The sequence below is a fragment of the Mycteria americana genome, chromosome 20 (assembly GCF_035582795.1).
Source record: "Mycteria americana isolate JAX WOST 10 ecotype Jacksonville Zoo and Gardens chromosome 20, USCA_MyAme_1.0, whole genome shotgun sequence".
Lineage (NCBI taxonomy): Eukaryota > Metazoa > Chordata > Aves > Ciconiiformes > Ciconiidae > Mycteria > Mycteria americana.
In genome coordinates, this window is record NC_134384.1 from 871,961 (window position 1) to 895,267 (window position 23,307).

Here is a 23,307-nt window from a genome sequence, read left to right on the forward strand (position 1 = left end):
GGGATTGCCTATTTCTGGCATCCCTCTGGTTAAACTCCCCTGGCCAGAATTCACTCACGTACAGACTTGAGGGCAGGAACTGCACCAAGGAACTGCACCAAGGAGCTGCACCAAGGAGCTGCACCAAGGAGCTGCACCAAGGAGCTGCACCGCCAGAGCCCTGGGAGCGGATGGAGGGATGGGAGGCACTCCCCGCACTGGTGCCGACAGGGAAGTCAGCACCCGACCTGAGAAGCAGAATCAATTAAAGCTCCCAGCCCGTTAGCAGTTGTAAAGGGCAGAGCAGGAGCGGAGAGAAGAAGCCCTTGTGCACCCCACGGAGACAGAGGGCAGCAACCAAACGCCATCTTTGAGAGCCGTGCTGAGCCTAGGGGCACGGGGAACCCCAACAGCCACACACAAGCGGGCGTAGGCAGCAGGGAGCTGCTCTCCCCCCTCCTGCAGGAGAGCAGGGTGCCCAAGGCACCCAGACCCCCCCACTGCCCGGGACAGCACAGAAGGCCACTGCAGAGCCCCCAACAGCCCAGTACAAACCAGAAGTGGGAAAAGACAGACAGGAAGGTTGCTAAGGAAGCACAAAGCAAGAGGATCTTCTCAGAGCCACATCGCTCCACCCCAGCCCCAAGAGCAGAACCAGCGGCCGAAGCACCGGCTGCTCCCCAGCCCGACTGCCCTGGCACACGGCTGGCCGGAGAGGGAAGCCCCAGCCCAGCTTCTGCATTGAACACCAGCAAGTTAAGAGCAGTACCTCCTCCCGCAGCAGGAGTACCTCCTCCCGCAGCAGTGTCCGCCCACCCCCCCCCCCCCTTGCATCCTTTATTTAAGCTCTCCTGTGGCCAGATTGCCTATTGCTCCCAGCTGCCTTTGCATAGCACCCTCTAACCCCTTCCCCCAGCCCACAGGGTGCACGGCCCCGCCGGCCCCTGGTCCTTCCTCAGCCCAGGCAAGCCGCAGTTCCTGCGGACAGCCCCGTGCTGGGGCGGGAGCACAAGCCCAGGGGCTCTGGGCCGCGCCAGGCCGGTTTCGGCTGAGCAAAGAGGCAGGAGGGAAGCGCTGGTGTACGCGGCCCATCCAGCCCTGCCTCCCGCACCAGCCCCTGCTCTCTCCGAGCCGTCATCTGAGAGCAGCGGGGTAAATCATTCGTGCTGCGAACAACACCCGATAAATGAGCTTGACCGGCTGTTTGTTGGGCCCAGCAGCCCCGGCCCTCAGCCCACGCCCTGGCCCGGAGCGGGACACGAGGAGCCCTGTCCTGTCCCCTCCGCGTCCCTCCTCGCGCTGCCCTGTGCTCGGGGGACGAGTCCTGCCACTCCTCTGCAAGGACACAGCCTCGGTTTTTCATTGCTGAGGAATCTCTTGCTGATTATTCTGAATTTGTTTCTTTTTTTTCCTCCCTCCATTTGCTGGTTTTAACTGATAAGATGTCCCGCCAGATACGGCTCTGCATCGGGAGAGGTACAGAGAGCTGACAGTGTTTTTTTCTGTATCTTCCATCCATCTCAGTCTTTTCTCCCTGGGGAAGGAGCCTCCTGCCATGCATCTCTTCTCCTGATAACTTGTGGCCCAGGTTCGTCTCACTCCTCTGATGGAGGAAAGCCATCTCAAGGGTATTTTTGGTCATTCAGCTGGCCCAGGCCCAGGCCCCAAAGCCACCACGCAGCCGGGGCTGTCCCACCAGGAGCTCGGCGATGTCCCGATGTCGGGAGAGCTTGATGGCCCCGGGTACAGGGGCGGCCGTCGGCTCCTCCTCTGCGGGGCTCTGCCCTCTGCTGCTCCTCCGGTGATTCCAGCCAGCGCAATGGATAACAACAAAAACCACACCCAAACACCTGACAAAACGCAAAAGCCCTTTGCTGGGTAACCCAGCAGCCGAGCCACGCAGGGCCCGTGACAGGGCAAACGCTCTGGCAGCGCTGGCAGCACGTCAGCGGCCACGGCCCCGAGGCACGGCTGCCTGCCCACCAGAGCCGGAGGAGGTTGTCGGCAATCAGATCTCAGCGTGCAGAAATGGAGAGACACGGGCAGACTCATCCGTGCCGCAACGTCAGTGAAATCGAGACGAAAATCAGCCTGCTGAGCATCGCCTGAACTGTTCCTCTGCGGTTCGGCTAAAGGAAAGAGTATGGCTTTTTAATGCAACGTGTAATTAGAGAGTGTAAGTCACAGCCAAAAGATTTTATTAAGCCAGAGAATTAGACGGTTGCACGAGTAATGAGAGCAGCCGCTGTTGCACGAGCCGGTTGGGATTGGAAGGGCCAGGGCAGAGCCCCAGCCTCTCTGCCTCAGATCCAGGTGGCAACAGAAGCGCTCCCAAAGCCTCCCTTCGCTGCTGAATGAAAAGATCCTTTGCAGAGATTAAAATGAATTTATTATTTCACAGTCTGGTATTTACATCGCATCTGGAGCAGGTTTTACGTACCCCGTAACAAAAACAGCTAAATAACAAGTCCTGCCGGTGGCAGCCGGAGCACGGAGGCAGGCGGCTGCACGCACGCCGGCGTCCCAGGCAGCACGCCGTGCTGCCAGCCCCCGCGCCGGCTCCGGCCCCCGGCCCCTCCTGAGCCGGCACATCCCCCTGCGCGGGTCACGGAGCGGGGCTGGGGTGCCCGGGAAGGCGTTGGCCCCGCTCCCCGGCAGCGATGCTCTTGCTCAGGCCATGTGCCGCCGGTCCCACCGGTGCAGCGGCCCCGGGGTCCCCAGCCCTGCCGATGTCGGGACCACAGGGCTCCCGTCCTCTCCCCCTCAAGCTGCCATCCCAGGGGAAACGGTGCGTCCTGGAGAAGGTCACGAGCTCACGGCCAGGAGACGGTACATTTTTCTTTATTTTGAATTAATGCAATGAAGCCTGGCTCGGTCTGGGTCTCTGGCTGGGCATCTGCACGGCGTCAGGCACACCAGACCCACAGACAGAAGAGGGCTTCCCCCGCGCGTTATTCTGAAATTCGATTGCAAACACAAGCAGTAACTCGGTGCCTGGGACTTGCACGGTAGAGAACAGATATTAAACTTGCAGCCTGATTAATGCAATTACGGAGGAAGGAGAAACCAGCAGCATGCTCCATGGAGACATTTCACCATCTCCAGGGGCTGACGGGGTGTCAGATGGCCCCGGCCATGCCAACGCATCCGCCACACACGGTGACAGCAGCACAATGCTCCGGGGGGCAGAGCAGCCCCCGGTGACACGAGGCCAGGCCAGGGCTCAGTGCCTGCTCCTGGGAACCCACCGGGCCAGGAGCCGTGAGCCAAGCAGGAGGGTTTCACACAGCCACTGACTTCCCCGTTCCTGATGGCGACCCTGATTCAACATCTTGGGAGATGGGGAAAGGCGACTCACAGCAATGATTTCAGCTATTTCAGAATAAAGCCCATTTTGGGGGACCGCTGTCTGTCTCTGTATTGTCAACAGCTCTTACATGATTGGAGTATTTTATTTAAGAGGATGGGAAAATGAGCCCATTTCTTGGTCAGTGAGCATGTCCACGGGGCAGGAGGGGACCGTGGAGTGGCAGGAGTCTTGCAGCTCTGCTGGGGTCCCATATTTGCAGCCTCTGGGGAAGCCGGGGCTCAGCGGATGCTCCGATCCGGTACCTGGCACGGTCCCACCAGCAGGCGCAGGACGGCAGCCCCGGAGCATCCCGGGTTTTGGCACTGCCCGGCCGGACCACGTCCTGCTGCTCACGGCTCTGCAGAGCACCGGGGACCTGCGCCAGAGCTGGTCAGCCGCTGCCGAGCTGCACGGAGGCTATCGCGTGACCTGCGGGCAGAGGAGAAGAGTGGGGCAGGCGCCTGCTAATGGAAACGGTCAATCTGTTTGCAGCGGGCGAGTTACCCAAGGCACCCAGCTGACTCCCCCGTCCGCGAATCGCCAGCGAACAGCCTCAGGAGACGCAAATATGATCAGCTCCTCGCATTCATTTAACGGGGCGGTCGTTCCAAATTTCAGCTTATGGATGGTTTGTGAACCCCGTGCTCTGGCTACAGCTGGCACTGGGGTCTGTCTGCAGAGGGGACCGGGAGGGGCAAATCCAGCCCCCTCGGCACAGTTCCCAACGGGGCACCCAAAATCCTTTTGAAAACATAGGTCTGCGTTTCCAAAACGCAGCCTCGCTAGGGAGGGCAAGGGACCCACCAAGGGTGCTAGGAGCACGGCCATGGAGGTCAGGGCTGCTGGACAAGGGAGGAGAGCAGAAGCCCTGGGGTTCTGCAGACAGGAACGGTCCCCAGCGAGAGCCCAGGTCAGCAAAGCCAGAGCAGAGGCTTTGGGCTAAGTTGGCAGCTGGGGGAAAAAATAAACAGACAATATTCAGATGGAAAAAAGACAAAGAGGTAAATGTAGTGCTGCAGTTACTGGTCCGTGATGGATGCCCAGGGCCAGAGGAACCTTCTTGGGCATCCATAAAAACACTTGAGCACGAAAGTGCTTTCTGTGCACAAAAATAATAGCAATAATGAAAAAAATCCCAACATCACTTAATACGATAATTTTATGGCAGGGGATGTGGAGTGAGAAAAACTAAAGCATAAGGAATAATTACACTCAACAGTATGAACAATGATTACAAAATTATGCAACTGATTAACCATGGCATATATGTAATTACTAATGAGTTTGATAAAATTTTAATTATACCTTGTTCTTTGGGGCATTCAGCAAGCCATGAAAATAATAATCATGTAGCGCTCCGTCACAGATGATTGCCTCAGACGGGGGAGCGGTGACGGATTCAGGGCTGTGCCACTGGGCTGGGACGAGCAACCTGCTGCCCCGGAGCAGCGGGGAGACGCTGGGGAGCAGCCAGGACGGCCCAGCAGCCCCGGACTGGCACGGAAACGTCCCCAGCACGTCTGCTCGCAGGCTGAGCCATGCAACGCCCTCCTCGCCGAGCCTCCCCGTGGGAGTTATCGATCAGCAAAGCTGTGGGACCCATGGGCTTCGTGCGACCCTCGCCGGCCCCTCCAGCACCGGTGACCACAGCACAGCCCAGACCCTCTGCTCTGCTTCAGCGCATCCGTAACAGATGGCACGTGCCGTGGAAAGCGGAGGCTCTCCCCTTCCCCTGCGAACTCCCGGGAGTCACTTCCCCGGGCTTTGCTTGCCCCAGGCTGGGGACGGGCCAGCGAGGCTTCCCCCCTCAGCGCCCTGCCCGGGGACGTACCTTGGTCGTCTTCACTTTGTTGCCGCTACTGCAGCTCCAGCCCGAGAGGTCGGGCAGTACCTTGCACTCCTCCCCGTCCAGGCACGGCTCCATCTGGCACCACCACTTCTGCAGCACGATGGAGGCTGGGGAGAGGAGGGCGTCAGCGGCCGGGCTGCGGCACGGGCCACGGAGGACCTGGCACGGCAGCAGGCGGGGGAGGCCGCTCTGGGCTGGCAGTGCCTGGGGGACAGGGTGGGTGCCAGCCCTGCCTGCCTTCGGGAGGTGCAGCCCCTCTCTCCGGCACAGCCCACGCTTGCAGCGACCCTGCCGAGGAGCCGCTCGTCGGCTGCCCGGCCTCGTTTGACCCAAGTGCTCCACCTGCCTCTGAAGCACCCTGCCTTCTCTCCCCACCCCCGGTAAAAAGCCTAACGCCAGCCCTGTCCTCGGTCCCAACAAGAGCAGGGAGAACAGCGCTGTTCGCTAACCTACTGCAGGCTCCTCTTACGGAGGCAAAGGGACCACGTACCGCTGCTCGACTCTGTTAGGCTCTTGTAACTGACACCCCCAACGGGGGTCCCCAGAGACGGCTCCTATCTTTGGGAAAGACGACACACACAAGCTGTTCGGGACAACGAAAGCCTTCCCTGACAATTCATCCTGGCATTTCTTGGTGTTGCGCACAACCGCGCTCACAGGACACCGGCTGCCAAGCGAATTGATACCACGCTGGCAGAAGCTGCAGCCGCTCCCGCCGGCTCTTCAGCGATGCCACGTGATGCCATTCGATAAAATAATCATGGCCTGAGCTTTGCGTAGTGCTCCTCGCAGGTGATGGTGCTGCATGGCCGGAGTCACGTCCCTGCCTCCGGCCGCAGCAGCGCGGTGAGCAGACGCGCGGGGATCAGCGCTGCACCGCCTGGCCCCAGTGCAGTGACGCACTGGAGGAGCTTGGGCCGCTGGAGCACCACGACCCGCCCGCAGCACACGGCCTGGGGCTGCACGGGGTGCGGCAACGCAGCCACACCAATGGAGAGCGTCCCTAAAACGCTCCCTCTCCCCCTCTGCTCCACTGCAGGAGCCCCCGGGCAGGCCTCGTCTGTGAATCCCAGGGGCACGGAAAACTCCACGCCAGCCTGACCGGCGGGAAGACGCGGTCGGGGGGGTTCACGGTACCCGGCTTGCGGGCGCGGGGTACTCACCGTCCACGCAGGAGGGGGCCGCCCGTGTCGTCCCTGCCACCTGCCCCGGGAAGCAGGAGCATTTCACCGTCTGGGAGCGCTCCTCGATCTTGTTCTTATTGCAGCACCTGTGAGCCGCAATGACTTCGCACGTGCCGGGCTCTACGTGCACTGCGGGAGGAGAAACAGCCGCTGGCACGCAGGGCCGCACCCCAGAGCCCCCTGGCCACCTCCCGCTCACCGCCCCCGGGCAGCGCTGCCGGCGCATGCCGCGACCGAGGCACCAGGAGAGCCCGGCACGGGCAGTGCTGTCCCGGCTTCCGGCAACCGCCCCAGGGCTGCTGATGCCATACCGTAAGGAGCAGCACTGGTCCTGCTCCAGACCTCCTGCACCTGAGCTCTTACTCCTAACAGCCCTCACGCCCATCCATCCTACCCAGCAAAATGAATAGCCTCGTGCCACGGCCAAGCCAAGAGCTTTATAGAAGCGAATGAGTGAGTTAACTGCAGCTGATAATAAGATGCACACTTTGCTACAAGAGGGGGTGGTGCAGCGTGCTGCCTTCGGCTTCAAACAGGGTACCAGCTAAAACCAACGCTCCCATCTCGCCCTCACGCACCGTCCTCTGGCTGGAGGAGGGAGGACCAGGGCGGCGTTTCCGCCCTGCGGTGACACAGAAATGTCACGGTGTTCATCAGAAATCCAGGCTGCTCTGCTGCTCCCCCTCCCAGTGCCATTAAAATATTAAGGAAGAAAGAAAACTAATGTGCTGGCTTATCACCTCTGGGATCCGGGTTTAGAAGCTAGTTAGCATTGCAAATCAATGACTGGGTAACGGCCCACACAAGCACAATACAAATTAGCCAAACGGGGCTGGATAGACTTCATTCCCATGACCTGAGAGCGGGTGATCCCTGCAGGTCCTGTTTAATGAGCACCGGAGGAGCGAGCGCAGAGCCGCGCACCGAGACATCCCCCGGGTCACCGGGAACAGGCTTTTATTTCCGCAGCGAGCGGGAGCCGGGCTGCGGGGAGGACAGGGAAGCTGCATTCCTGCAGCGTGCCATCCCGAAACACGTGCAGACGAGCACACATCACGCTGTCAGGCCTGGCTGCTCCGCACCCTCAGCTCAGGAGCACGCACTCAGCCCCTTCCGCGCCCCTGGGGAACGGGCAGGAGCCCCCGGCAGCCGCTGGAGGAAACGCTCGGTCAGCGGTGCGAGCGGGACATGCAGGGCTGCGGGGAGCAGAGCAGCGTGCTGCTGCTGCTGCTGCTGCTGCTGCTGCTGCTGGTGCTGGTGGTGGAGGAACCCACGAGCACAAGCCCACGCTCAGCCCTTTCCCAGCACACGTGGCTCTGGCAGTCGCTCCAACCCAGCCTGTGCTTGCCAGTCTGCCCTCGCCATCCTGCCCGTCCAGCCTCAGCTCCCAGCTCTGCTTCGTGCCCCAGGCACTGCCGGGAGGGTCCTGCTGCGGGTCGCGGGGCCCCATTCACCCCCAACTCTGCGAAGCAGGGCAGCCGGCCCAGGGAGTTCGTGCCGCTGGTTTGCGCTGGTGTCCCCTGCCCAGCTCTGCAGGAACCGCCACACGAAGGGGACCGGGGGCGGCTGACCTGCGTCACGGCAAGCGCTCCCGCGGGTCCCCGGGGAGAGGCGGCACGTACCCGTGCTCACCAGCAAACAGTCTGCCTTCCAGGAGCTTTTGGAAAGCAGCCGCTTGACCTTCTCAAATGAAAGCTCAGGGAAATGGGATCTCTCCCCAGGCACCGGGGGAAATCCCTCTGCCTTGCAGCTGCATTTTCATCTCTCTGTGCTGGGAAACGCTGATCCAAGTGCAACCTCCCGGCTTGTGCTGGCCGGGCACGGCCGTGCCAGCTTCCAGCCAAAGCAGTCCTTGCCCCTCTCCTGTTCCCACCGTGTCCAAGCACCGTCCGGGAGACGAAAGGGCAGGATGCGAGAGCCGCCCCAGGACTCGCTTCCAGCGCTGCCACCAGCCTGGGCCAGCGCAGAGACACTCGCGGCCGTGCAGAAAGGCCGCGTCCTAACGTGAACGTGGGCAGTGACAACGTGCTCGTCCCTGGCAGCCTGCTCCATCGGGGAGCCGCAGCCAGGAGCCACGCACCCCTGTGCCCTGCACCCGCCGGCACACGGGCAGGACGGGCCGTGCTATTACCACGGCTTTAATTTGGCTTTATTTATTGTTATTTCATGGTCATTTTCTTTTAATGAACCATCACTTTCATTTCTGCCCATTATAATTACACAATTACCTATCCTGGAAGTATTTTGTAATAGCATCTCCGGCCATAAATTTTATCCTCCCTTTTAAATGCCATCATAATTCAGCTTTAATGATATTTTCCATTCTTTTTGTATGCAGAAATGGTAGACTTTGGTGAAAGTGAGGGGGAAAGCAACTCATTACAGAACAAACATGACTGTCTTGCCCGGTTTTTATGGTTAATGGGATTTTCTAAACAATCTGAGGAATAAGCAGAGGTCCTTGGCTTTGGCCGACTATGAACCTCCATTCCCACCACGCTCTGGTCCGGGACCACGAGGAGTCACTCACCCACCCCGCACCCCAACACAGCCCCCCCCAACAGAGGATTTTTATACCCTCCAACTTCAGTGCTCACACGTAGTTGTGGGTTTGACTGGTTTTTATAAAAGCCTTCCCGCAAAGCTTCATTAGCAGAGCTCTTCCCAGGAGGAAGGGCCAGACGACCCCTCCGCTCCCTCTCACTTCTGCTCTCCGGCTTCTCATTTTCAGCTAATTTAAAAAGGTTCAGCAGAGGGAGAGCCAGGCAGAACTGAGAAATCGCTCATTACAACCATGCAATAGGAGTTCACTAACACACCAAAGCCTTTTAATTTGCTCAAAAAGGTGCAGCACAGAGATAAAGGAAAATTCGCCTCTCCTCTGCCTTACTGCAGCTGGCCGAGCACGGCAGCAGCGCGGTGCCGGACCCGCAGCTTCGGAGCCCACCCTGCCCCGGCAGGAGCCCCTGGGCACCCTCCGTGTCCCTGCCAGTCACACCAAGGAACCCCGGCCGTCCCGGCAGACTGCGGGTGTGCAGACCCCAGGAAGGCACTCCCACCGGGACAGACGGACACGGTCCATCTCCGGCTCGCACCTTGCCCCCAGCCCTCTGGGCAGGCCACCGGGGGAAGGCAAATCCCACGGCCGGCGAGAGATGCTCTCAAACCCATGGCAGACGAGAGACGCTCTCACTGCCAAGTGGTGCTTTGCGCTCCAGCCCTGCTGGACCCGGCCTGGGGCTGTGACTCGCCCAGCTGTACCGGGGCTGCAGGTCTGCCGCTGTGCGGGGAGCACGGAGGGCGGCTGCGAGCCTCGGAAGAGAAAGGCTCAGAAAGCCTTTGTTTTCCCTCAAAAGCGTACAGCTTTCCTCTGAGCCCGTCAGAGCCCAGGCACTGCTGCGAGCGGGGTCGGGCAGGAAGCTGCGGTGCCAGGAGCAGCGGCCGCAGCCCCAGGACGAGCTGCCCACAGGGAGCAGCCGGGCACCCCACTGCCCGCAGCCGGGCTGGTCCCAGCGCACCCGCCTGCTTCTGCTCCAGGATTCAAACCGTGAACAGCTCGAACCGAGGGACCACAGAGGCCAGGCGGCCGCCTGGCACCAGCCCCGCCGGGGGCTTGCGCAGCCCTGCAGCGAGGGCTCTGCTGATGGCAGAGCTGGGGGAGCAGCACGCACCCCCAGGACCGGGCCCTCTCTCAGGCTGTGAAATACTTTCATCTGCCTAAAGGTCTTGTGAGCATCTCATATCCCGCTCTGGGACACAGTTACACAGGAAACTTGCTCCAGGCACCTCTCTGCAGTGCAGACCCCTCCAGCCCCAGCCCCAGCCCCAGCCCCAGCCCCAGGCACAGCAGCAGGGCACGGTGCATCCCCTCCCTAAGCGTCTGCTCGCAGCAGAGCTGCGGGCTGTGGCTGAGCAGGAGGGATGGCCCCGCAGGGAGCAGGGCAAGAGCCACCCCGCCTGGTGTAAAGCACCTCAGCTCCCTACACACCAAACAGATTCACCCGCTTCCCTGCCCTTCGACCGCAGGCAGCACCGACCACGCCAGCTGCGAGTGCCACAGACCCCGACATCCGAGCGAGCTCAGGGGTTCGGGGGGCTGTAACCAGATGCAAACAAATCCCTCGGCATCAGATACAGCGATTGCCAGGATGTCATCAAGAGAGTTTGCTGTTTCCTCGTTGCAGAAGAGACGAGCAGCCCCTGCCAAGGGGTGCCGGCAGGAGAGCGGTGCCGAGCGGCCCTGCCACGCTGGGCTTTTGTCACCCGCCTGGGAAGAACCAGGAGAGAGCTGGAGCCCGAGCGCAGCGATGGGCTCCTCCAGAGCTCCCTGCAGGTGCTTCTCCTTTTGCTGAGCAGCAGGAAACTTCGACCCAGACAGGACTGAAACTGCAAATCAGATGGATGGTGTGTTCAACACGGAGAGCAGGAAAGCCCCAGAGAGCCTGGGATAAGTTCCAGAGCTTCTGGCACGCTTCTCCCTCCCATTTAACTGGTATTTCCCCACTGGAACCCTTTTTAAAAAAAATCTTATCTCATGGAACCATAAAAGCATTGTAAGAGCACAAGGCTTTTGAATCCTGCATGCAAAAATAAAATAAAAACGCTGTCCTACTCTGGCTGACCTTTAAGTGAGCAGCAGAACATGTTTTTTTATGGCATAACCTGAAATGACACATTTTGTATGTCTCAGGGAGGCGTGGGCACTGCTCCACATGTTCAGTGTAAAATATCGCTCCGCTTGCTGGCGGAGAGTTGTAAAATGAAGAGAAGTTGAATGCATGTGACTGCCAGGCAATGCCCAAGCCCTCTGCCCAAAACCCCTTCCTCCGGGGCACTGAAATGCCCTTAAACGGGTCCGGGTGTCCCGAGGAGGGCTGAGCAGCACAGCAGAGACCAGGCAGAGCCTGGGAGGGAGGCAGAGGTCCAGTCCCCGCGGGGAGCGGGGCCGCGGGCTCGGAGGGCTCTGCTCGGAGGGCAGCAAGCCCCGGGGGCACCGGGGAACGAGCAGCTGGCGGGCAGCCCCGGGGAAGCCGGTGGCGTGAGCGATCTGTACTCCGTGCCCTGCAACAACTCTACTACTAATATTCACTAAATAATTAAAGTCTTAAAATCACTACTGCCTTAGATGCATGTATTATTTAAGAGGCTTTTGGAGAGAAGCAGGCCTGTTTTTATTGCTCATTATCACTGCGTGTCAGTTGGGATTTTTTACTACCTTGTCACCTCAAGACTCCACATCACGCTCTGTCCCCCTTCATTGCACGTGCGAGTGCGTGCACATCCGTGAACTGCTTGAGCAAATCCCATCACTTCACACTCGCAAGCAGAAAAACAAATGCCTGGACTGCATCGAGAACAGCTGAAAGCGTCCTGCCACTGCGCGACAGATGGACCTGTACGGGCACCCTGCGGCTAGAGGATACAGCTCCCAACACACGACCCGCCTCCCGCCGCGGGGCCGAGCGGTGCTTCCCACCCACCCAGAGCAGCTTCTGCCTCATCTAGAGAAGGTGGCTCAGGAAAATATTCCATCCTGATTTACAGGCTGCACGTGCTGGAGAAACCAACGCTTCCCCAAGCGAGAGGGAATCTTGCAGAAGCATCTCACAAATAAAAGCCATAGAGCTGCCGTCTTCGCTCCGAGCAGCGACGCGCCAACCCGTAAATCTCTCTTACAAGATAATCAGAAATCGGTGCTCTCCATTCACTCAGAGAACCTCATTTCCTGAAAGCAAATCCCACCTGACTAAACGCCTTTACTTCTGCTCCGGGTTGAGTGATGAATGTGAAGGAAGGCAAAGATGGCACTTTGATTATCAGCATTAGAGGGGTTTATCTGAAGATGCTGGGGCCACCTTTGCAGGAGCTGTATCCAGACAAGCAAGCCTCGTTCATCACATAGAGCTCACCACGTTATATGGGGATTAAACTGCTGGTGAATCATTCGTCACCGAGGAGTCTCCTATTCCATTTCCAAATGACTTAATCTCCGCACTCGATTCCTGTGGCTATTTAAATCCGACCACATACCCCAGGAAGCACCGCTCTGCTTGGACACATTAGCGTTCCCCGTGTGCTGGGGCTGAGCAGAAGTGATTAGATCCCATTTCCACAGCCCGATGTTCACAGTGCGGTGTTTCCCTGGACGGCTAACAGAGCGTCTGCACGCGGGCTCTCTGTGCAAGAAATTCATGAGTCTGGGGGCTCTGAAACCTTGTGGCCGCGCTGTCACAATTAAAGATCTTCCTCTGCTATTGCCCATTTTTAGGTGCCACACCTGGTTTTAACTGTGAATAAACGCAATGCTCTAAATGGCTGAAAGCTCTGGATGTGTCTGGCCTTTTATGGACGCAATCCATGAGCATCTCCGACTCTGGGGGCCGCAGGCAGGCATCGGCGGTGCGGCTGTCCCCGTTCCCACCTCCACATCAACTCCACACACAGAAACGTAACTGCGGGCTTCCTAGGACAAAAATGTCATTGCAACTGAGAATGCAACCTTATGAAAGTGCGTTTCAAACACAACCTTTACCAAAAACTGTCCCAAATGAAGGAAAAGCAGAGGGCACACAACAGGAAAATAAAGCCCATGAACTCAGCAAGCAGACTCAGGATTCCATAGAAATCCAGCCCAGAAGAGGAGGCAGCCGCCCGCGCAGCCACGCAAAATTCTTACAGTGCCAGGAAACCAGGATGTGCAGAGAGAAACCGTGTTAATACAGACACAGAGCGGGGTCAAACTTTTACGTATTTGCTCCTGGCTTGCCCTCTTTGCTGTGGGTTAGAATTTGCTTGAATAAAAAGTACAAGATTTGGTCCACTGTGGATAAGTCTGTACGAGCGAAAAATCCCCCGCTCTCTGCCTGCGAGCGTGTGAATGCCTGAGCCTGTCTCCTCATGTATGAAGTGAGATTTATACATAATTCACGCCCCATGAAGACACTTGGGTATTTGCACTTTAAACCTAGGTGAGTCGCTGCGTTATTACTGCCAGGTCTAACTCTTCCCCGAAGAAGCAGCTCCCCTGCAAACTGCTCCTGCCGGGGAGGAGCGGGGCTCTCCGGCCCCGGGGACCAGGCAGGTTGGGCGAGCACCCGGCTGCGGGCAGTGCCCGAGCCCGTATCCTGGGGAGTCCTGAGCTGGTGCCAGAAAGTCATTCCAGAAACGACTGAGGAGTTTTATCTTCTCATGCGCCTGCTACAGGTTAGAAAGAGGGCGAGGCAGGTAACCGCTGACTAGCTGGTGGAGGGAGTCACTCTGGAAGATACATTCTGGTTTTAAGCAACGAGGATGGGGATTACAGGATTAGAACTGCTTTAACTGCCAGGCAAAAATGACAGAAATAGGACAGGGTTAGGTGTGGGGTCAGGCAAGAGCACGAGCAATTTCAAATTAACCCTTAAATACCTTCTTTCCCAAACACAGGCACCAGAGGCAGACAGCACGCGCCCCAGGATCGCTCCGGACTCCAAGCACTCGCCTCTGCCGCCCTGCTGCACAGCTCTGCCAGCACACCAGTAACGCCAGCTCCCACCCGCCCCCGCCATCCTCCCTCCACGCACCGGGGAGAGGAACCCCCAGCCCTGCACCACCGCATCCCCCCTCCGGTGCGGCCCGCCGGGCTCCTGCACCGGGCAGGGTGGGCACGAAGGGCTGAGCACGACTTCTCAGCTGCTTCTCTTCTCAAGAGGCAAACTTCAACCGTGGGTTCACGTAACCCCTCCAAAAATCACATCAATCACACAAACCAGCATTCCGACATACGCGCACAGAGGGGGATCTCGAAGCCACCGCTGGGAATAACAAATTAACACCCCAGAGACAAGGGTACGCTTTCCAGCAAGACTTTCAGTTCTACATCAGTTTATACTTGTTCCATGTTTCAAGATGATCTTTACAACCAGAGGGCTGAAAATTTGTATTTCTAATGAAAGCCTAAAGTGGAGAGTGTCCATCGCATAATAAGTGTGGTTTGTGACGCTCATTGCAACTTAGATGGAAAGAGTTATGTCTCACTGCTCACAGATCAAGAATTACCTCGGTAATACCATGAATACATAGATGTGTCTCAGATTTTGCTACAGACATGAAGAAATTCGCTTTTCGGCTCCTCAGACCAGCTAGGCTCACCAAGGAACAGTTTTTAAGTGCCCCATATTAGGTATTTACAAGTTATAACTCCAAGGAACAGCTTTACTGCTATATGGCTCCAGGTTCCTGCCTGTGTCCGAGGAGCAGCCCAGGGAGTTTCCTGCACGCACGGACACTCGAAGTGCAAATCCCGCAGCCGTCACAGCAGCACCAGAGAGAAAATGTCGGTGCCTCTCGGCATCCGTTTGCTGGATTCTGCCCCGTGCCTTCAGCACACTCATCCTCGCTGCCTGGACCCCAGTGACAGGGCCGGACACCGAGGTCCCCCGGGCCATTGGTCTCCGGTCCCCAGAGAGACCCCCACCCGCTCCCGCAGCCGGTGCGCGCCACCACCCGAGAACGAGGGACAGACCCTCGCCAAATATCTTGGCCCCGCATAACCCCCACCCCAGGCATCCCATGGAGACCCCGAGGTACCACCAGCATCACGGGGGCCCAGGGCGACTGCGCAGGGGCGTGACGCGCACAGCGAGGACGTCGCTTCCCCTACCTGAATGGCTTCTGTGATGGGTGGAGGCCAGCGTCAGTCTTCCCCACAGCGTGGTAAGGCAGAGAGTGAGCACGAAAACCCATTTGCTCAGGCTTTGTAAGTCTCTCTCACTCATTCTACGAAAAACAAGGAGAGACGCGTGGAGGACGAGGGGCTGAGGTGGGTTGGGAAGCGCAGCCCCCAGGCACTGACGCTGCTGCACGCAGCGGTGCGGCCACCAAACACGCGCGGCCACGGGGACCGGGGTGGGCTGCCTGCGGGGACACGGCCCTGGGAGGCAGGGCACGCACCCGGGATTCACCCACCGCCCTTGGACAGGCTCGGACTTCTTCAGCAGCACAGGCCATCGCAGCAGGACAGAAAGAAGCCACACCAGCAACGGCACGGACGAGCACTTACCTCTTACTGGGGTTTCACACTAACACTGCGCATCTGCCAACCTCGGGTAGGTCAGGTCTTTGCAAGGGACGGACATCAGTACATCTGAAAGGAGAAAGAGAAACATGGATAGCGATACCTGCTGTACGGTACCCGGGGGCCGAGAACCGCCGAGTCCCCCGGGAGCAGCGGGGGACGCCCCGGGGCCTGGCTGTCCCCACGTCAGCACGCACGCTCTCGTGCACAGGAGCACACGCCTGCCCATCGCACGCACCAGAACCTCTCCGGGAACTCAGCCCGTAGCCCTGCTCGCCTCCTGTAACACCGGCGTGCCTCCATCCGCTTCAGAGGAGCTGCTCCTCATTTTTACTGCTGAGAGCGCAAAATCAGGCCCATTATAGTATGTTATTAACGCAGATCACAAATACTAAATACAGACCCGAGGTGTGTGGGAAGAGCCAGAGTAAATCAGCAGTGAGTCATTCCGGGTATCGCCTTTTCCGTGTGCGGTTACACGCTGTCATCGCCCTCGCGTCACCGAGGTCCCTTGCAGTGACGCCCAAGGTTTGGCTCTCGTGGGCCGGGCACTTTGCAAACCACTCACCAACAGACGGACAGACTGACCACACCAGCTGTCCCAGGGCCCGGCCGTCCTCCTGCTCGGCGGGGCCGGCGCTGCACGGGGCGCTGAGGAACGGGGTAGCCGATGCCTGCGCGGACACGCACAGCCCACGGCGGCGCCGGGACCCGCACCCCGGTGTCCCAGGGCAATGCCTTGTTCTGGGGCTGCTTCTCCTCTCGGTATGCCCGCAAAGTTCATAAAACCACACACGCAAAACCGCGTCCCCTATCTTTGAACCCACCCGGTCCCCCAGTAACCTCTCTTGGCACCTCTGTGCGCACCAGGGCCGCGGGACACCGCTGCCGCCCACCGGCACCGCGCCGGCACCCCTCCCACGCCGCGCAGGATGCGCTGGGAAGAGGCAGAGTTTTACATCATCTGGAGCCCTTAAGGAAAAATTTAAATCCCCAAAGACTCGGTGTTTTACTGTCACCTGCTGTAAATATGTTCCCTGTACTATTTATTTATTAGGCGCAGCCCTGCAGGTGGAAGCAGCTCTGGGGCTCTGCAGGCAGCGGCACGAGCAGTAACAGCTTTGACAGCAACGTCTGCGCTCGGCAGCTGCCAGGTGAAGCGCCAGCCTCCCGGCCTCGTTCATCCCCTGCCGAGATCTAGCCGGGTCCAGGGCAAATGACCGCGTCCCCCGTAAAACTTCAGTGCCGGATCGTAATTTATTAACGAGAGGCCCTGAAGAGAAGCGGCAGCGACACCGAGGCTCGGGAGCGCTGCCAGGACCAGGCAGCAGGTGCCCGGGCTGCCCTTCCCTGCGCGGGGCTCGCGCCCGCGGTCCCCTCCCCGGGAGCTTCGCTGCACCGGCCCCCGCGGCCCACACCCGCCGGGGCCGACGCAGGCAGCGCGGGGTGCCGGCCGGGCACCTGACGAGCCCGGCCTGCTGGGAGAAGAAATCTTCAATTTTCCACCATCTTCTAAATTTCTATCTGCTCTGGACCAGGCTGAGACAGTGAAACGTACTCACATAATGAAGTGCCAGAACAGAAAACGCTGACATTTTTAATCAAAACAAAGTGATTGGAGGTGGTAAAAGGGCATTTCTTGTTTTGAAGCATTTCGAAATGAATTGTTCCGTTTTAAACTGACATTTCAAAATGAAAAATGTTTCATTCAAAAATGCTGATTTAAAATGGTATTTTCCATTTTGATTCTCCCAACTGGAAAAAAAAAAAAAAAATCAGAAAATGCCACCAAAAACATTGACATTTGCCCAGGAAAAAAAGAAAGGTATCTTGACAAAACCACATATTTTATGCTAGAAAAGAATTTATAGGTAAGAAAATACTCCTAATTAACAGTGTGGGATAGTCAGCTGGGCCAGGAGCAGCCTGAAGCGTGGTCGGGAGGGCACGGACACACAGGCACCCGCTCTCCTTCCCGGCTCCGTCCCTGCCCGCCGGGTGAGAGGGACCGATCCTGCTCCAGCACAGCCCTCGCTCAGGCTGCGCCCGGTGCTGCGGGGACCGGAGGAGCCGTGCAGACCCGCACCGCTGCCCCGGGCCGAGGCAGCCCTGAGCCCCCGAACGAACCCGAGAGGGCTCAATGCGCAAGAAAACCATCGCCCCGTGAAGCGGGCATGACCTTATTGCTCTCTACAGGTACCTGGAAGGGAAGCTCTAGAGAGGTGGGGTCGGTCTCTTCTCCCAGGTAACCAGTGATAGGACAAGAGGAAATGGCCTCAAGTTGCACCAGGGGAGGTTTAGACTGGATATTAGGAAATTTTACTTCACTGAAAGGGTTCTCCAGCATTGGAACAGGCTGCCCAGGGAAGTGGTTGAGTCACCATCCCTGGAGGTATTTAAAGGACGTTTGGATGAGGTGCTTAGGGACGTGGTGTAGTGGTGGGCTTGGCAGTGTTAGGTTTACGGTTGGACTCAATGATCTTAAAGGTCTTTTCCAACCTCTACAATTCTGTGATTCTGTGATGTGACAGGACTGCGCCGGCTCCCTCGCGTAAAGCCGTATTTAGGCAACCTCCAGCGCGCCGGTGGGGCTGCCGGCAGAATCTGCTCTGCAAGAGGCTTCCTCAGAGGGGGGATTTTCACACAACAGCCTGCACTGTTGGAGTCCCTTCAGAGATGTCACAGCCCATCGCGTGGATATCGATGCCAGCTTAAAACGCGTACTATTCCCTCAATGAAAAAGTAAACAGCTCTCTCGGAGCTGCTGGGCCCTTCCTGTAAATCCGGGGCGGCGCGTGCATCAGCACTCAGCACTGCGGCCAGCTGGGAGCGGGCGCGATGCCCTCCCACGCCGCACGTGTACGCGCACACCCCCCCACCCCGGGAGGAGCTGTGCCCCAGCTGGGCTGGGACGTGTGCCACAGCACACATCTGTCCTGCCCCACGAAGGGACACAGCTGGCAGCCCAGATGTGAGGACAGCAGACACGAGGCCGTCACCGGCCTCCGCCTTCCTTGCGGCGGCGAGCCCCCGACGCCAACACGCTGCGTCCCGGGCAGCGTCCAGCGGAGCAGCCAGGCCCCCGCGGGAGGCCAGCCCGCGCTGAGGGTCCCTGGTCTCCCGGCTGCTGCTCCGGCTCCTCCTCCGCGCAGGGAGCGCAGCCGAGCTCCCAGGCACGAGCACCGAGCCCCACAGCACGCACCGGAGCCCCTCCGGAGGAGCCCGGCCCCAGCTCCTGCCCGTGGGACCCTCCGGGCCACGTGAGGTCTGCGGGTGACATCCCTGAATCTCTCAGCCAGACCAAAAAGCAAGCGCGCTGCTGGCCACCTCCATTCCACACAGGACAGGGACGTGCTCCCTCTGCAAACTATTTTTAGCTCAGAAAGGCTGAGCTGTCTGCTATAGCCAAGGAAGCATAAATAAATCACAGAGTTATCAATAATGCAGCCCGCGCCGTCCACGCCACACTCAAAAGGAAGCCACCGCACCGAGCGGCAGGAGCCGAGCTGGCGGCCGGGGAGAGCACGCGGGGTTTGGAGGAGGACGAGAGGCACCATCCCCGGCAGCGGCCGCTGGAGCGATGCTCCCCCCCGGAGCCACAGCGGCGCAGGCATTCAGCGCTCCCACTCGTGCACAAAGTCCCATTAGAAAACAGCTTTGCAGAAATTGCGATTTTGACAGTTATCAACCTCCATCGTCGTGAGACTCCAACTACAAATGTTTGGTCTGACTTGAAATTTTTCAGCCTGGAATGTCATTTTGAAATGAAGAGTGGTGTTCTGGCACGTCAAAGCACTTAATTTTGATTGAAGATAGCAGTATTCTCTCTTCTGTTATGTTCTGTTTGGGATTTTGTGGAATTTTTCATTAACAATTTTGTTAGCTGCTTTCCGCCTGGTCAGAGCTGGGATCTGAAGTAACTGCGAGGTGCCCGAATCTCTCTGAAGATAAATCGCGGTCAGAGCCAGCGTGGCAGAGACGACTGTTCCTCTCCACGGGCCCATGTCCTTCCCCATGGGCGCGAGCCATCGCCCCCACGGGAGCCTCCCCCAGGCTCCCCCGGCACAGAGACACATGGGCACACCGGGGAGAGCTCCGCGCTGCCCTCCCAGACCCCAGCCGCTCTGTCGGTCACAGGAGCTAGAGACTTCTTCCTCCTTCTTCGTTAAAGCCACACGTAGAGCCGCGACCCTCCAGCCAGGACTGCTCCGTCCGCGGCTCGGCTGGAACGCGGCCCCGCGCCCCACGGTGCTAATGAGGGACTCTCTGTCATGCCAAATTACGCTCCAAGCCCTGCCGGTCTGGAGCATTGTTTGCAAAGGTCTGTGAGGTGGATAATTATGGTTAGCAGAATTCCACCCAAAAAAGAAACAGAGAGAGGTGGGGGAGGCTGGCACATTGGCTGCTTTTCTGTGCCGAGTGACACAAGCCCTCCCCGCTGCAGCTCCAACGCTGTCAACCTTTGCGCGTACCTGGCCCTACCCTTCTGCCAGTTTTCCGAAAGCTATTTTCATACTCCTGCTGTTTCAGCACTTCTTGAAACTTGGGCACCTTTGTTTGGTGCAAGAAGAGGTGCAGGCTTTGGTGCAACAGCACGATCCAGAGGTCCACAGTGCCGGGCAGCCCCGTGCCCTGGCCGCAGAGCGGGGAGGAAACCTGGCCAGAGCCCAGCAGGCACAGAAACCTTTCCATGATGTTGGAGATGTTACACTGCCTGTTGGAGGGATCGATTTTGTTTTAATACTTCCCTGAAGCAAAAAGTCAGGCCATCTCAGCAAATGCCCCGCTGTGCAGGACCGGGGAACAGGCTGCGCACCCCGTCTGTGACCACCCTGCACATCCCTGCCGTGCCGCGCGGCTACCTGGCAAACCTCACGACAGCAGTGGCTGAGCTGACCCCCGCCTCGTACGAGAGGGAGGGCTGGACGCCCAGACCACCCTGCCTGCTCCGCGCCCGCAGGCACTGCCCGGAGGGAAGGTGTCCTTCTCTCGCCCCGAAGCACAGCTCCGTGGGCTGCACAACAGGCGATGGCAGCAGCATGGAGAAGCTGCCGAGTCTCCCGAGAAGCTTACGCCTCCTTGAAAGATCCTGACAAGCAAGGAGACACCTCCACAGTCCCCCGGGAAGGCACGGCACAGGCTCCGGTACAGCTCTGCCTCCAGCAGCCGAAGAGAGGGCAAAAGCAGCAGCGCAGGCTTGGCAGAAGGCATCTCCCTTCTCCCACGAGGCTGGAAAACCAGCCGAGCATCGGATCCTCCACCCCAGGCAGGTGAGGAAACGCTCAGACATGCACAAGCTGTGAGGTTTGGGCTGGGGACCTCAGACACTCTGCTGCTGCCCAACGTGGGAACAAGCTGCGAGTGCTGAACGTGGCTGGGGGTCCCCGGGGGGGCCGGTCAGCAAGACGCTGCCATCCTCTGAGCCCAGACCGAACACAGCAGCAACCTCCATACCCACAGCTTCGCATTCATCAGTGCAGGCCAGCAGACGGGCTCCATCCTAGCTCCCTCTGCAGCACTGAGGATGCTCAGTTACAGGCAAAGCTGGGAAGTCAGAGCTACCGCGGCCACAGAGCTGGGGGCAGTGCCCAGGAGGCTGGCGTGCCCACTTGGAGCTGCACTGGCGGGAGCTTCACGCAGTAACTCCTGCACCCTCCCATGCTCCGTACTGCCCCGAACGCTGCACTGCTCCCCCCCAAAGGGAAACCCCACCACTGAGGAGCTGGCCCAAGCCCCAGAGCTCCAGGTTGAGCTGGGTCCTTTTGCGCGCTTCATTTTAGCTCTTACTCTGGGTACGCTTACGGAGGTCCAGCCCCACAGAAGTGCTGGCGAGGGCAGCATGAGGCATGTCCCTCCAACCTGGCAAAGAGGTGGCAGGGGAGCACACAGAAATGCAGAGGACTCCTTCCCCCAAGCGTGCTCTCTCCTCCTCTCCTCTACACTGATTTATTTCCAGCTCCTCGCTCATTCCTCCAGCGTCTGCAGCATTTCCTTCCCAGCCAAGGTGAGCAGGAGAGTTTTTAACTCTAATTCCGCCCAAGCACAGGCCTGTTCCTGCTCCCTCACTCGGTGAATCCCACCACCCCACTGCTGCTGGCATTTTGAATGTCAGCTCTGCTGACAGCTCAAACCTCAGACTCCTCCAGTGCCAGGAACCTCTCTCTGGCAGAGCGTGGCCACCCATCAGGGGTGTTGAAACCCAAGGTCAACAGCAGCTCAGTCAGTCTTGTCAGTGGAGGAGAGCAGAGGACTTGACAGCTCAAATTGCTTTCCCAGGAGATACAACATCTCACCTGTGCAGGCTCTTTGCTGGGGTGTGGGTGCCCCAGCACAGACGAGCTCTCCCAGGGCAAGGGCACCTGCACACTGAATTGCTCCCCAGCCTCACACTGCACCAAAAGGGAAGGCTAGCCGGCAGGAGGAGGGGACTCCCGCTCCCTGCCCACCGCCCCGGCATGGATCCGCTCCTGCCTGTCTCCAGCACGGAACCGGCACAGCTGATGCCCTCCTCCAGACCACTGGGCCTCCCCCGGCAGGCGAGGGGGACACCCGGCCTGTGCAAGCTGCTCCCCGTCCCGTGCCCCTCCAGCCACCCCTCCAGGCAGCAGGACGCCAGTGCCCCTGCCCCACTCCGGCCTGGCATCCAGCAGAAGCAAGTCCACCCCAGCCGAAGGAATTACAGCAGAGAGGAACAAGTAGCGGAAGATTGAAGCCCACGTCCCATCCCGTCCTGCCTGAAGCTTTGGCTGCAGCTTGCACCGAAGGAAGGCAACGGTTGGTCTTGATTTCCCCTTCCAGGGTGAAGAAGTGGTTTTGGCTGCTGTAGCCTCGGAGCTCTCCCGCAGCGCTTTGCCTCCCACAACCGCAAGCGGCTTCGCAGGGCTGGCAGAATCGTTTCACCAGGGGAAAACCGCGGCCCTGCCCAGAGCTCAGCCCCGCAGCAGGACCCTGCCAGCCCCAGTGGCCAGCCCCAGGCCCCGCTCGGGGCGAGCCCCCCCCCCCCCCCTCCCGCGGCCACCGCTCCCCATCGCAGGGCGGACAGGGGCCGGGGGCGACCTCTTCTTTAGGAGCCACCCGTCACCGAGCTCCCCGCAGGACCCGGCGCGGGGAAACTCGCTGCCAAGGGCCGCCCGAGCCCCGAGCCCCGCACCGGGCGGCCGAGGGGCCGGCGCAGCGCGGGGGCTCGGGAGCCTCGCACCGCCCCGGGGGGCGATGCGGGGGCCGGGACGGGCTGCTCCCGAGCAGCGACGTGCGGCGGCCGGGCCGGGCCAGGAGCGCACCCCGCTGCCGAGCCCTGGCCCGGCGCTCCCGGTGCCGCCGCCGCCCGCGGGCGCGCCGAGCCCGGCGGCTCCCCCCGCCCCGGCTCCCCGGCCGGTAACGGCCCTGCCCCCGGCAGGGCTCAGCCCGCAGCGGGACGGGCGCGGCGTCCCCTCGCGCCGCCCCGGGGACCGGCACCGGGCGGGGACGCGGGGCCCCGACGGCGCTGCCGCCGCGCCGCGCTCGGCGCCGGGGCCGGCCCGGGGGTCCCGTCCCACCCCGCCCGCCCCAAACTTTCCGTCCGGGCCGCGCGTACCTGCCGGTGCCGTCCGTGCGGGCCGGGGCCGCCGCTGCCCATGGCCGCCGTCCGCCCGCTCCGCCGGGTCAGCGCCGCGTCCGCGGGCCGCTGCGGCCAGGGGCCGCTGGCATCGCCGGGCGGCGGCGGCGCCGGCAGCGCTCGGCTCGGCTCGGCGCGGGGCTGGGCTGGGCGGGGGCGGCGGGCGCGGAGCCGAGCGGCCCCGGTGCCCGCGAAGGGGCGCAGCGCCGCCTGCCGCCCGCCCGGCACCGGGACAGGGACCGGCCCTGGCACCGGCGATCCCGGGCTCGCACCCGGCTCCGCACCGACCCACCGCAC

At 60.0% G+C, this 23,307-nt stretch overlaps 1 protein-coding gene across 2 annotated transcripts; it reads right to left on the reverse strand.

Annotated features, from left to right (window-relative positions):
• Window positions 1-3,152: 3,152 nt before the first annotated feature.
• Window positions 3,153-23,111, reverse strand: TAFA3 (TAFA chemokine like family member 3). Of its 2 annotated transcripts, XR_012778504.1 has the most exons (7): window positions 22,990-23,111; window positions 15,402-15,485; window positions 15,003-15,118; window positions 6,341-6,490; window positions 5,160-5,284; window positions 4,133-4,279; window positions 3,153-3,757 (listed from the first exon to the last, which is right to left on the reverse strand). XR_012778504.1 is itself a non-coding variant. In XM_075521873.1 (6 exons), the coding sequence occupies exons 3-6, from the start codon at window positions 15,115-15,117 to the stop codon at window positions 3,746-3,748; spliced, it is 402 nt and encodes a 133-aa protein (XP_075377988.1). In that variant the 5' UTR covers window position 15,118; window positions 15,402-15,485; window positions 22,990-23,111; the 3' UTR covers window positions 3,153-3,745. The 2 variants fall into 2 exon arrangements, 1 of the variants encoding a protein (XP_075377988.1); XM_075521873.1 differs by lacking the exon at window positions 4,133-4,279.
• Between the last annotated feature and the right edge of the window lie 196 nt (window positions 23,112-23,307).